This window comes from Oncorhynchus clarkii, unplaced genomic scaffold (assembly GCF_045791955.1).
Source record: "Oncorhynchus clarkii lewisi isolate Uvic-CL-2024 unplaced genomic scaffold, UVic_Ocla_1.0 unplaced_contig_10381_pilon_pilon, whole genome shotgun sequence".
Taxonomy (NCBI): domain Eukaryota; kingdom Metazoa; phylum Chordata; class Actinopteri; order Salmoniformes; family Salmonidae; genus Oncorhynchus; species Oncorhynchus clarkii.
The window spans coordinates 150980-164067 of NW_027261124.1; the positions used below are offsets into that span (position 1 = coordinate 150980).

Consider the following 13088-nt stretch of genomic DNA (forward strand, 5'->3'; position numbering starts at 1 on the left):
GGTGTGTGTAGAAACCTGCAGAATGTATGGCCCTAGTGTGTGTGGCCTAGCTAGTGTGTGTACAGTGTGTACTGTATACAATGTTTGGTCCCCCTGTAAATAAAACGACTAACTAGTAGGGTAGACAGATGTAGAAGAGGGTCGAAGACAACAACTGGAGTCTGGCTAGTAGGCCTTAAACCATGTGGAACTGACCACCAAGTCACAGCCTTGTGCGGATGGGAAGAGGGGTGCTTATATGATTGATGCTGTATAATGATGTGATATTCTATGTGAGTCCTAATCCTACCAGCAGTGTCTAGGGCCTTGGTGTGTGTGTGTAACAGCAGTACATAGGGCCTTGGTGTGTGTGTGTGTGTGTGTGTGTACCAGCAGTGTATCGGGCCTTGGTGTGTGTGTGTGTGTGTGTGTACCAGCAGTGTATAGGGCCTTGGTGTGTGTGTGTACCAGCAGTATATAGGGCCTTGGTGTATGTGTGTACCAGCAGTGTATAGGGCCTTGGTGTGTGTGTGTACCAGCAGTATATAGGGCCTTGGTGTATGTGTGTACCAGCAGTGTATAGGGCCTTGGTGTGTGTGTGTACTAGCAGTGTATAGGGCCTTGGTGTGTGTGTGTACCAGCAGTGTCTAGGGCCTTGGTGTGTGTGTGTACCAGCAGTGTATAGGGCCTTGGTGTGCGCTGGCTGCAGGGCCTCATAACAGATGAAGGCGGTCCCCAGGAGCCCGTCCAGTGAGGTGGGCGTGCCCCACTCCGTGTCCTGCAGCCCGGCGGGGATGGTGTGGACGGGAGCGTCACGCAGGGACCCAGGCCCCCAGCGGCCTGCCGCAAAGGAGGCTGGGAAGGACTGGGAGCGGGTGATGGGGGGAGCGTGGGCGGGGAAGCCCATCTCTGCTGGGTGGAGGGAGGGGGGAGGCAGGGTGGGGGAGGTGGTGGTGGTGGTGGTACGGTGGCCTGCTGAGCCAATACAACAGGAGGTGAAAGGCTACAGGGGGAGGGAGAGGGAGTAGGAAGGGAGGAGGGAGGGAGTAGGGAGTGAATAAGAAAGGAGGGTGTAGGGAGGGAGGGAGGGAGGATAAAGTTAGACAAGATAGTCATGTTTCTGTTAGCTGTCCACCCAGTCAGACCCAGTAGGATGTATCAACAAGAGACGTACCAACAAGAGACGCACCAACGAGAGACGTACCAACAAGAGACGTACCAACAAGAGACGTACCAACAAGAGACGTACCAACAAGAGACGTACCAACAAGAGACGCACCAACGAGAGACGCACCAACGAGAGACGCACCAACGAGAGACGCACCAACGAGAGACGTACCAACAAGAGACGCACCAACAAGAGACGCACCAACAAGAGACGCACCAACAAGAGACGCACCAACGAGAGACGTACCAACAAGAGACGCACCAACAAGAGACGTACCAACAAGAGACGTACCAACAAGAGACGTACCAACAAGAGACGTACCAACAAGAGACGTACCAACAAGAGACGTACCAACAAGAGACGTACCAACAAGAGACGTACCAACAAGAGACGTACCAACAAGAGACGTACCAACAATCCCTCTCCACTCCTATGGTGTGTCTTCATCACAGTAATAATTCAGCATAACAACAACATTCCAAATGCAAACTTTAGAAGTCAATTATAAATGTCAAGCAATTGTTACATACCAAAAGATCAGTAGACCTATGCTAGTAAATTGTTACCTACCAAAAGATCAGTAGACCTATGCTAGTAAATTGTTACCTACCTAAAGATCAGTAGACCTATGCTAGTAAATTGTTACCTACCTAAAGATCAGTAGACCTATGCTAGTAAATTGTTACCTACCTAAAGATCAGTAGACCTATGCTAGTAAATTGTTACCTACCTAAAGATCAGTAGACCTGTGCTAGTAAATTGTTACCTACCTAAAGATCAGTAGACCTGTGCTAGTAAATTGTTACCTACCTAAAGATCAGTAGACCTATGCTAGTAAATTGTTACCTACCTAAAGATCAGTAGACCTTTGCTAGTAAATTGTTACCTACCTAAAGATCAGTAGACATATGCTAGTAAATTGTTACCTACCTAAAGATCAGTAGACCTATGCTAGTAAATTGTTACCTACCTAAAGATCAGTAGACCTATGCTAGTAAATTGTTAACCAACTTAAAGATCAGTAGACCTTTGCTAGTAAATTGTTACCTACCTAAAGATCAGTAGACCTGTGCTACTAAATTGTTACCTACCTAAAGATCAGTAGACCTATGCTAGTAAATTGTTACCTACCTAAAGATCAGTAGACCTATGCTAGTAAATTGTTACCTACCTAAAGATCAGTAGACCTGTGCTAGTAAATTGTTACCTACCTAAAGATCAGTAGACCTGTGCTAGTAAATTGTTACCTACCTAAAGATCAGTAGACCTGTGCTAGTAAATTGTTGCGCCATTGCTGGTGAGCTTGCAGAGTAAACAGTTCATATTCTTGATTACCACGTTTGTTTTGGAGCTGCATATTTATATAGGCAATTCTCTCTCCATACAATTTGAGGTTTGTGCTGCACCCGATCCTATAGCTGTACAGCAAATCAGCAATCTATTCGCTAGCTCACCCAACCTGTGTTGATTGACAGTTTGCTGGTCCAATCAGTGTTCAGAGTGTGCATTTCTCTAGCCAATCTTTTTTTTTGTTGCAAGGGTGATGCTGCGGCTACTGTCTCTGTCTGTGTGTAATCCAGGTAGACTCTATGCCACAAAATGAGTGACAAATCATTACAAAAACTGGCCAGATTATTTCAAGTCATCCGTCTCAAGTCAAAGTCGAGTCCCGAGTCTTGAGGCTTCAAGTCCAAGTCAAGTTATTTTATTTTCTATCAAGTCGAGTCTCAAGTCATCAAATATGTGACTCGAGTCCAAGTTTTATGACTCGAATCCACAACTCTTCCTGAAACCCAGGATGGTTAATGCAGCCGTAATGGACCCAGGATGGCTAATGCAGCCGTAATGGCCCCAGGGTGGCTAATGCAGCCGTAATGGACCCAGGATGGCTAATGCAGCCGTAATGGCCCCAGGGTGGCTAATGCAGCCGTAATGGACCCAGGATGGCTAATGGACCCAGGATGGCTAATGAACCCAGGATGGCTAATGCAGCCGTAATGGACCCAGGATGGCTAATGCAGCCGTAATGGACCCAGGATGGCTAATGCAGCCGTAATGAACCCAGGATGGCTAATGGACCCAGGATGGCTAATGGACCCAGGATGGCTAATGGACCCAGGATGGCTAATGCAGCCGTAATGGACCCAGGATGGCTAATGGACCCAGGATGGCTAATGAACCCAGGATGGCTAATGCAGCCGTAATGGACCCAGGATGGCTAATGCAGCCGTAATGGACCCAGGATGGCTAATGCAGCCGTAATGAACCCAGGATGGCTAATGGACCCAGGATGGCTAATGGACCCAGGATGGCTAATGGACCCAGGATGGCTAATGCAGCCGTAATGGACCCAGGATGGCTAATGCAGCCGTAATGAACCCAGGATGGCTAATGCGGCCGTAATGGCCCCAGGATGGCTAATGGACCCAGGATGGCTAATGCAGCCGTAATGGCCCCAGGGTGGCTAATGCAGCCGTAATGGACCCAGGATGGCTAATGGACCCAGGATGGCTAATGCAGCCGTAATGGCCCCAGGATGGCTAATGCAGCCGTAATGAACCCAGGATGGCTAATGGACCCAGGATGGCTAATGGACCCAGGATGGCTAATGGAACCAGGATGGCTAATGAACCCAGGATGGCTAATGCGGCCGTAATGGCCCCAGGATGGCTAATGCAGCCGTAATGGACCCAGGATGGCTAATGGACCCAGGATGGCTAATGAACCCAGGATGGCTAATGAACCCAGGATGGCTAATGAACCCAGGATGGCTAATGCGGCCGTAATGGACCCAGGATGGCTAATGCAGCCGTAATGGCCCCAGGATGGCTAATGCAGCCGTAATGAACCCAGGATGGCTAATGGACCCAGGATGGCTAATGGACCCAGGATGGCTAATGGACCCAGGATGGCTAATGAACCCAGGATGGCTAATGAACCCAGGATGGCTAATGCAGCCGTAATGGACCCAGGATGGCTAATGCAGCCGTAATGGACCCAGGATGGCTAATGGACCCAGGATGGCTAATGCAGCCGTAATGAACCCAGGATGGCTAATGCAGCCGTAATGAACCCAGGATGGCTAATGGACCCAGGATGGCTAATGAACCCAGGATGGCTAATGCAGCCGTAATGGACCCAGGATGGCTAATGCAGCCGTAATGGACCCAGGATGGCTAATGGACCCAGGATGGCTAATGGACCCAGGATGGCTAATGCAGCCGTAATGGACCCAGGATGGCTAATGCAGCCGTAATGAACCCAGGATGGCTAATGCAGCCGTAATGAACCCAGGATGGCTAATGCGGCCGTAATGGACCCCGGATGGCTAATGGACCCAGGATGGCTAATGGACCCAGGATGGCTAATGCAGCTGTAATGGACCCAGGATGGCTAATGGACCCAGGATGGCTAATGGACCCAGGATGGTTAATGGACCCAGGATGGCTAATGCAGCTGTAATGGACCCAGGATGGCTAATGCAGCCGTAATGGACCCAGGATGGCTAATGGACCCAGGATGGCTAATGGACCCAGGATGGCTAATGCAGCCGTAATGGACCCAGGATGGCTAATGCAGCCGTAATGAACCCAGGATGGCTAATGGACCCAGGATGGCTAATGCAGCCGTAATGGCCCCAGGATGGCTAATGGACCCAGGATGGCTAATGCAGCCGTAATGGACCCAGGATGGCTAATGCAGCTGTAATGGACCCAGGATGGCTAATGCAGCCGTAATGGACCCAGGATGGCTAATGCAGCCGTAATGGACCCAGCAAGACCTCAGGTTTCAACAGTTACCATGAAAACAGAACAGATGTAAAATGTTTTTTTTTTTTAAATGTAATCAAACAACAAGAGACAACTGATGATCATAAACAATTGTCTTTCAATTTTCTGTCTGTCTTTGGCACTTTGCTCTCAGCCTATGTCCTAATCCAGACATATTTTGTCCTAATCCAGACATATTTTGTCCTATTCCAACCATATTTTGCTTTCCCAATTTAGTAATGTCCTTCACCCCATTGTCACATTCTCTCACCTCATTGAGCGAGGGGAATCGGAGCTGGGCTGTCTTGCGCTGTTCTCCATCGATGTAGATGGTGACCAGATTCTGACCGAAGGGACGGCGGCCGGGAATATGGACTATATCCACAGAGTGCTGTGGGGAGAAGAGAGAGAGAGAGAGAGAGGAGGAGGAGAGATCAAGTAGAGAGAGAGAGGAGAGAGAGAAGAGAGAGAGGGAGGGAGAGGGAGCAGGAGAGATCAAGTAGAGAGAGAGAGGAGAGCGAGAAGAGAGCGAGAAGAGAGAGAGCAGGAGAGAGAGAGAGGAGGAGAGAGCGAGAGGAGGAAGAGAGAGAGCGAGAAGAGAGAGAGCGAGCGAGAGGGTGGAGGACAGGGTGGAGGAGAGAGCGAGAAGAAGAAGAGAGAGAGCGAGAGAGAAGAGAAAATATTCTTTACTCAATATATTGCAGGTAAAATATGACTTCTATGTAAGGTATGCCTGCTAGATTATTGTGCTTTCTCCAGAATCTAGAAACATGAGTGTGTCTTGAACTAGTTAAACATCCATTATTAAACAGTCCCTGACGATGATCATTCATTAGAGTAACAACACAGCTGTAGTGAACAGATGGCACAGCAGCTAACTGGCTGATCCCAGCGTACATCAGGCCTGTCAGATAAGATGGGGAAACAACTACGTAATTGAGAGGCTGTGTCTCGATCTCTGATTGCATCCCGAATGGAGTAGTGGTCTGGGAGTAGTGGCCTGAGGAAACACACTTTATGTGTTGTGAAAAGTGTTACGAAATGTCATGTCATGTTTTAAATTGTATATGACTGTCTTCATGTTGCTCGACCCCAGGAAGAGTAGCTGCTGCCTTGGAAGGAACTAATGAGGATCCATAATAAACCCCAGGAAGAGTAGCTGCTGCCTTGGCAGGAACTAATGAGGATCCATAATAAACCCCAGGAAGAGTTGCTGCTGCCTTGGCAGGAACTAATGGGGATCCATAATAAACCCCAGGAAGGGTAGCTGCTGCCTTGGCAGAAACTAATGAGGATCCATAATAAACCCCAGGAAGAGTTGCTGCTGCCTTGGCAGGAACTAATGGGGATCCATAATAAACCCCAGGAAGAGTAGCTGCTGCCTTGGCAGGAACTAATGAGGATCCATAATAAACCCCAGAAAGAGTAGCTGCTGCCTTGGCAGGAACTAATGGTGATCCATAATAAACCCAAATGGCACCCTATTCTCTATAGTCTCTATATAGTGCACTACATTTAACCCTGGTCAAACCTGGTGCACTGTATAGGGAATAGGGTGAAATTTGGTCCCCATCCTCTGTCCCTATATCTGTGTGTGTATCTTACCCAGCAGCAGTCTGTTAGAGGGTGTTCTGGCAGGGACACGACCATGTAGTCTTTCTTAGTGCAGACAGCCACCACCAACACTCCCTCCATGGTGAAGAAAGCCTCTAAACCTGTACCACCGGCTGTCAACAGGCTAAGCACCAAGGAGACAGGAAACACATCAATAACTGCCCCCTTGGGGGATCAATAAAGTTAACTGAATGGATTTGAATTTGATCCAACCGACGACTGGTGGCAATATTAAGTTACTCTGCCCTGTTACATACTTTTAAATCATATTGCTTTCAACGAGGGCTGTGGCGGTCATGACATTTTGCCAGACGGTTGTTGTCATGTAAAAGCCTGCTGGTCTCACGGTAATTGACCGGTAATGAACATATAAACACGCCGTTGAAACATCTAATAATACATCTATGTAATAGACACCATCACAATAAATACAGGATTTATTCAGGTCTAAAGAAACATTAAGATGTGAATACAACGGATTTCAGAAGAACAGAATATGAGTTACGCTATGTTATCTGGCTGTGCTCCGTGACAGAGACTACAGGCCAGTTCCTTTAGCTGACAGGATATGCCTATAAGTCCCGTCCCATTTGAGGATTGTATAGTAAGAAGAATATAACAGAACTTAGCTGAATAAGATAGAAAGGATATTTCCCCCATTCCGGAGCGAGTGAGCACACGGTGGATATGTGGAGTGTAAAAATGCTCAACTGAAACAGGTCCTATATATGCTACATTTACAGTTATTTGACAACTTTTACACTCAACATTCATCCATCAGTCTATTCTCAATGTAATCTTGTCTTTACTAATATGTACAGGCTTTCACCCTGCTTCTTTCTTCAAATGGATCATCACAGTGAGGGGAGTTTTAAAAGCATGATAATGATGTTTTGATGATAAGTGTTTGATGTGATTTTAGATTGCATTGATGTCAGAGTGGTTAGGGGGACAATAGAGCCCTGAGTACCAGGTCATTAGAACCTGATGGGGGGATAATAGAGCCCTGAGTACCAGGTCATTAGGACCTGATGGGGGGATAATAGAGCCCTGAGTACCAGGCCATTAGGACCTGATGGAGGGACAATAGAGCCCTGAGTACCAGGCCATTAGGACCTGATGGAGAGATAATAGAGCCCTGAGTACCAGGCCATTAGGACCTGATGGAGGGATAATAGAGCCCTGAGTACCAGGCCATTAGGACCTGATGGAGGGACAATAGAGCCCAAAGTACCAGGCCATTAGGACCTGATGGAGTGACAATAGAGCCCTGAGTACAAGGCCATTAGGACCTGATGGGGGAACAATAGAGACCTGAGTACAAGGCCATTAGGACCTGATGGGGGAACAATAGAGACCTGAGTACCAGGTCATTAGGACCTGATGGAGGGACAATAGAGCCCTGAGTACCAGGTCATTAGGACCTGATGGGGGGATAATAGAGCCCTGAGTACCAGGCCATTAGGACCTGATGGAGGGACAATAGAGCCCTGAGTACCAGGCCATTAGGACCTGATGGAGAGATAATAGAGCCCTGAGTACCAGGCCATTAGGACCTGATGGAGGGATAATAGAGCCCTGAGTACCAGGCCATTAGGACCTGATGGAGGGACAATAGAGCCCTGAGTACCAGGTCATTAGGACCTGATGGGGGGATAATAGAGCCCTGAGTACCAGGTCATTAGGACCTGATGGAGGGATAATAGAGCCCCGAGTACCAGGCCATTAGGACCTGATGGAGGGACAATAGAGCCCAAAGTACCAGGCCATTAGGACCTGATGGAGTGACAATAGAGCCCTGAGTACAAGGCCATTAGGACCTGATGGGGGAACAATAGAGACCTGAGTACAAGGTCATTAGGACCTGATGGGGGGATAATAGAGCCCTGAGTACCAGGCCATTAGGACCTGATGGAGGGACAATAGAGCCCTGAGTACCAGGCCATTAGGACCTGATGGAGAGATAATAGAGCCCTGAGTACCAGGCCATTAGGACCTGATGGAGGGACAATAGAGCCCAAAGTACCAGGCCATTAGGACCTGATGGAGTGACAATAGAGCCCTGAGTACAAGGCCATTAGGACCTGATGGAGGGACAATAGAGCCCTGAGTACCAGGTCATTAGGACCTGATGGGGGGATAATAGAGCCCTGAGTACCAGGCCATTAGGACCTGATGGAGGGACAATAGAGCCCTGAGTACCAGGCCATTAGGACCTGATGGAGAGATAATAGAGCCCTGAGTACCAGGCCATTAGAACCTGATGGAGGGATAATAGAGCCCTGAGTACCAGGCCATTAGGACCTGATGGAGGGACAATAGAGCCCAAAGTACCAGGCCATTAGGACCTGATGGAGTGACAATAGAGCCCTGAGTACAAGGCCATTAGGACCTGATGGGGGAACAATAGAGACCTGAGTACAATGCCATTAGGACCTGATGGGGGAACAATAGAGCCCTGAGTACAAGGCCATTAGGACCTGATGGGGGAACAATAGAGACCTGAGTACAAGGCCATTAGGACCTGATGGGGGAACAATAGAGACCTGAGTACCAGGTCATTAGGACCTGATGGAGTGACAATAGAGCCCTGAGTACAAGGCCATTAGGACCTGATGGGGGAACAATAGAGACCTGAGTACAAGGCCATTAGGACCTGATGGGGGAACAATAGAGACCTGAGTACCAGGTCATTAGGACCTGATGGAGGGACAATAGAGCCCTGAGTACCAGGTCATTAGGACCTGATGGGGGGATAATAGAGCCCTGAGTACCAGGCCATTAGGACCTGATGGAGGGACAATAGAGCCCAAAGTACCAGGCCATTAGGACCTGATGGAGTGACAATAGAGCCCTGAGTACAAGGCCATTAGGACCTGATGGGGGTACAATAGAGCACTGAGTACCAGGCCATTAGTACCTGATGGATTGACCGTAGAGCCCTGAGTACAAGGCCATTAGGACCTGATGGAGTGACCGTAGAGCCCTGAGTATCAGGCCATTAGGACCTGATGGAATGACAATAGAGCACTGAGTACCAGGCCATTAGGACCTGATGGAGTGCCAATAGAGCCCTGAGTACCAGGCCATTAGGACCTGATAGAGTGACAATAGAGCGCTGAGTACCAGGCCATTAGGACCTGATGGAGTGACAATAGAGCCCTGAGTACCAGGCCATTAGCACCGGCTCGCTCATTGGGCCAGCACCGGCTCGCTCATTGGGCCAGCACCGGCTCGCTCATTGGGCCAGCACCGGCTCGCTCATTGGGCCAGCACACATCAAGCAGTAGTGTGGTCTTAGGTGTATCCCCATCTCTCCAGTCTGGTACCTGTACAGCTGTTTCCTGCGGGGGCCTTTGCCCATACCCCGTGTCGTCGCCCCTGGTGCCCCAGCAGACGAGCGGGTGCTGGGCGTGGAGAACTCTGAGTGGTATTGTGGGAAGTCCATGTTGAGACAGAGCCAGGCGTGGAAGGAAAACCCACTGCCTGGCCAGCGCTGGACCGTGGGCACCATGATCCCTGCCAGGGGATGGGTCAGGTCAAAATACTGCAGGGCGCTGTTCCTCCCCTCCCTGGCCGCCATTGCCGCCAGCACCCGGATGATGCGGGCGCAGTAAGGGTGTGTCCCCGTCCTTTTCCCTGCCAACACGTCCTTCCCCTGGTAAGGGAGAGAATTTTATCTAAGGGTGGTCATGTGCTGTATATAGGGTGCTATCTGGACAGAGGGGTGCTATCTGGAAGGAGGGGTGCTATCTGGACAGAGGGGTGCTATCTGGACAGAGGGGTGCTATCTGGACAGAGGGGTGCTATCTGGACGGAGGGGTGATATCTGGACGGAGGGGTGATATCTGGACGGAGGGGTGATATCTGGACGGAGGGGTGATATCTGGACGGAGGGGTGTTATCTGGACGGAGGGGTGTTATCTGGACGGAGGGGTGATATCTGGACGGAGGGGTGATATCTGGACGGAGGGGTGATATCTGGACGGAGGGGTGATATCTGGACGGAGGGGTGATATCTGGACGGAGGGGTGATATCTGGACGGAGGGGTGATATCTGGACGGAGGGGTGATATCTGGACAGAGGGGTGATATCTGGACGGAGGGGTGATATCTGGACGGAGGGGTGATATCTGGACGGAGGGGTGATATCTGGACGGAGGGGTGATATCTGGACAGAGGGGTGATATCTGGACAGAGGGGTGATATCTGGACAGAGGGGTGATATCTGGACAGAGGGGTGATATCTGGACAGAGGGGTGATATCTGGACGGAGGGGTGATATCTGGACGGAGGGGTGATATCTGGACGGAGGGGTGATATCTGGACGGAGGGGTGATATCTGGACGGAGGGGTGATATCTGGACGGAGGGGTGATATCTGGACGGAGGGGTGATATCTGGACAGAGGGGTGATATCTGGACAGAGGGGTGATATCTGGACAGAGGGGTGATATCTGGACAGAGGGGTGATATCTGGACGGAGGGGTGATATCTGGACAGAGGGGTGATATCTGGACAGAGGGGTGATATCTAGACAGAGGGGTGATATCTGGACAGAGGGGTGATATCTGGACAGAGGGATGCTATCTGGACGGAGGGGTGATATCTGGACAGAGGGGTGATATCTGGACAGAGGGGTGATATCTGGACAGAGGGGTGATATCTAGACAGAGGGGTGATATCTAGACAGAGGGGTGATATCTGGACAGAGGGGTGATATCTGGACAGAGGGATGCTATCTGGACGGAGGGGTGATATATCTGGACGGAGGGGTGATATATCTGGACAGAGGGATGCTATCTGGACAGAGGGGTGATATCTGGACGGAGGGGTGATATCTGGACAGAGGGGTGATATCTGGACAGAGGGGTGAAATCTGGGTTAATTGTTAAGGTTGGTGATGTAGATGCTTCTATGTACAATGCCAAAATAAATTCCCAGTAACTTTTGTTGCATGGCAATAAGGTTCTGATTCTGCATGGTTTTACAGCGCCCTCTGTAAATATTGAGACAGTGAAGCACTTTTCTTTTGGAATCAAACAACGACTGAGGTTAAAGTGCGTACTGTCGTCTTTAATTTGAGGGTTTGTTCATCCATATTGGCTAAACCGTTTAAAAAGTACAGCCCTTTTTTAGTACATAGTCCCCCAATTTTAGGAGACCAAAAGTATTGGGTCAAATTGACTTCTATGTGTATTAAAGCAGTCATATTTGGTCCCATTTTCACACAATGACTGCAGTATATCAAGCTGGTGACTGTACAAACTTGTTGAATGTGTTTGCTGTTGATCTGCAAAACAACAAAAATTATTTTGTGCCCAATAGAAATGAATGGTAAATAATGTGTTGAGTCATTTTTATTGTAAATAAGAATATAATTTTCCTTAACCCTTCTACATTAATGTGGATGCTACCATGATTACGGATAATCCTGATAATCGTGAATAATGATGAGTGAGAAAGTTACAGACGCACAAATATACCCCCAAGACATGCTAACCTCTCACCAGTACAATAACAGGGGAGGTTAGCATTTTATATCATACCCCCAAGACATGCTAACCTCTCACCATTACAATAACAGGGGAGGTTAGTATTTTATATCATACCCCCAAGACATGCTAACCTCTCACCATTACAATAACAGGGGAGGTTAGTATTTTATATCATACCCCCAAGACATGCTAACCTCTCACCATTACAATAACAGGGGAGGTTAGTATTTTATATCATACCCCCAAGACATGCTAACCTCTCACCATTACAATAACAGGGGAGGTTAGTATTTTATATCATACCCCCAAGACATGCTAACCTCTCACCATTACAATAACAGGGGAGGTTAGCATTTTATATCATACCCCCAAGACATGCTAACCTCTCACCATTACAATAACAGGGGAGGTTAGTATTTTATATCATACCACCAAGACATGCAAACCTCTCACCATTACAATAACAGGCGAGGTTAGTATTTTGGGTGGGGGTATGATATTTGGAGTATAAAGCCCAATTATTATTTTTCTAAATGCTTCACTGTCCCAATAATTACAGAGGGCACTGTAAATGACTCTGTAAATGACTCTGTATATTGCACTGTAGATTACACAAATTAAAGCATTACAGAGCATCAATTTGAAATCAAATACCTGATCGAGGGGTCGGAGCAGCCTCAACAGAGACTTCAGCTCAGCAGGCCTCAGACAGAGAGACCCCATGTCCTGTAACATCCCCAGGAGGCCATCGGCACACTGGCGGTCCAGTCTCTGTGGCTGGGAGAGGACATGGAGCACAGCCCCCACCAGGCCGGCCTCCACAGCCACCGTACGGCAGGCCAGGGAGCCCCCGCAGACCGCAGCCAGCCACTGGGCTACCAGGAGCTGCAGGTCCCTCTGGGGGGCCAGGTCAGGCAGCCACTGTAGGAGGAGGAGGAGGGGCTGGTCGTTACTGACACCCAGGTGATGGGCGTGGGCGTGTTCCCCTTCCACCGCCTAGTGGAGAGAAGGAGAGGGAGAGAAAAGAGGAAGGCAATGAGAGAGGAGTGAGAGAGTAGTC

General features: G+C 49.0%; 1 protein-coding gene across 1 annotated transcript in view; it reads right to left on the reverse strand.

Moving 5' to 3' along the window:
* The window catches only part of LOC139404966 (neurobeachin-like protein 2), a 130642-nt gene that overhangs the window by 64996 nt on the left and 52558 nt on the right, over positions 1-13088 (reverse strand). Inside the window, exons 15-19 of the mRNA XM_071147519.1 lie at positions 12683-13024; positions 9861-10189; positions 6523-6655; positions 5189-5308; positions 652-982 (exon numbers count right to left, since the gene is read on the reverse strand). Of these exons, the coding sequence (XP_071003620.1) occupies positions 652-982; positions 5189-5308; positions 6523-6655; positions 9861-10189; positions 12683-13024 (1255 nt within the window). The remainder of the gene's footprint in view (positions 1-651; positions 983-5188; positions 5309-6522; positions 6656-9860; positions 10190-12682; positions 13025-13088) is intronic.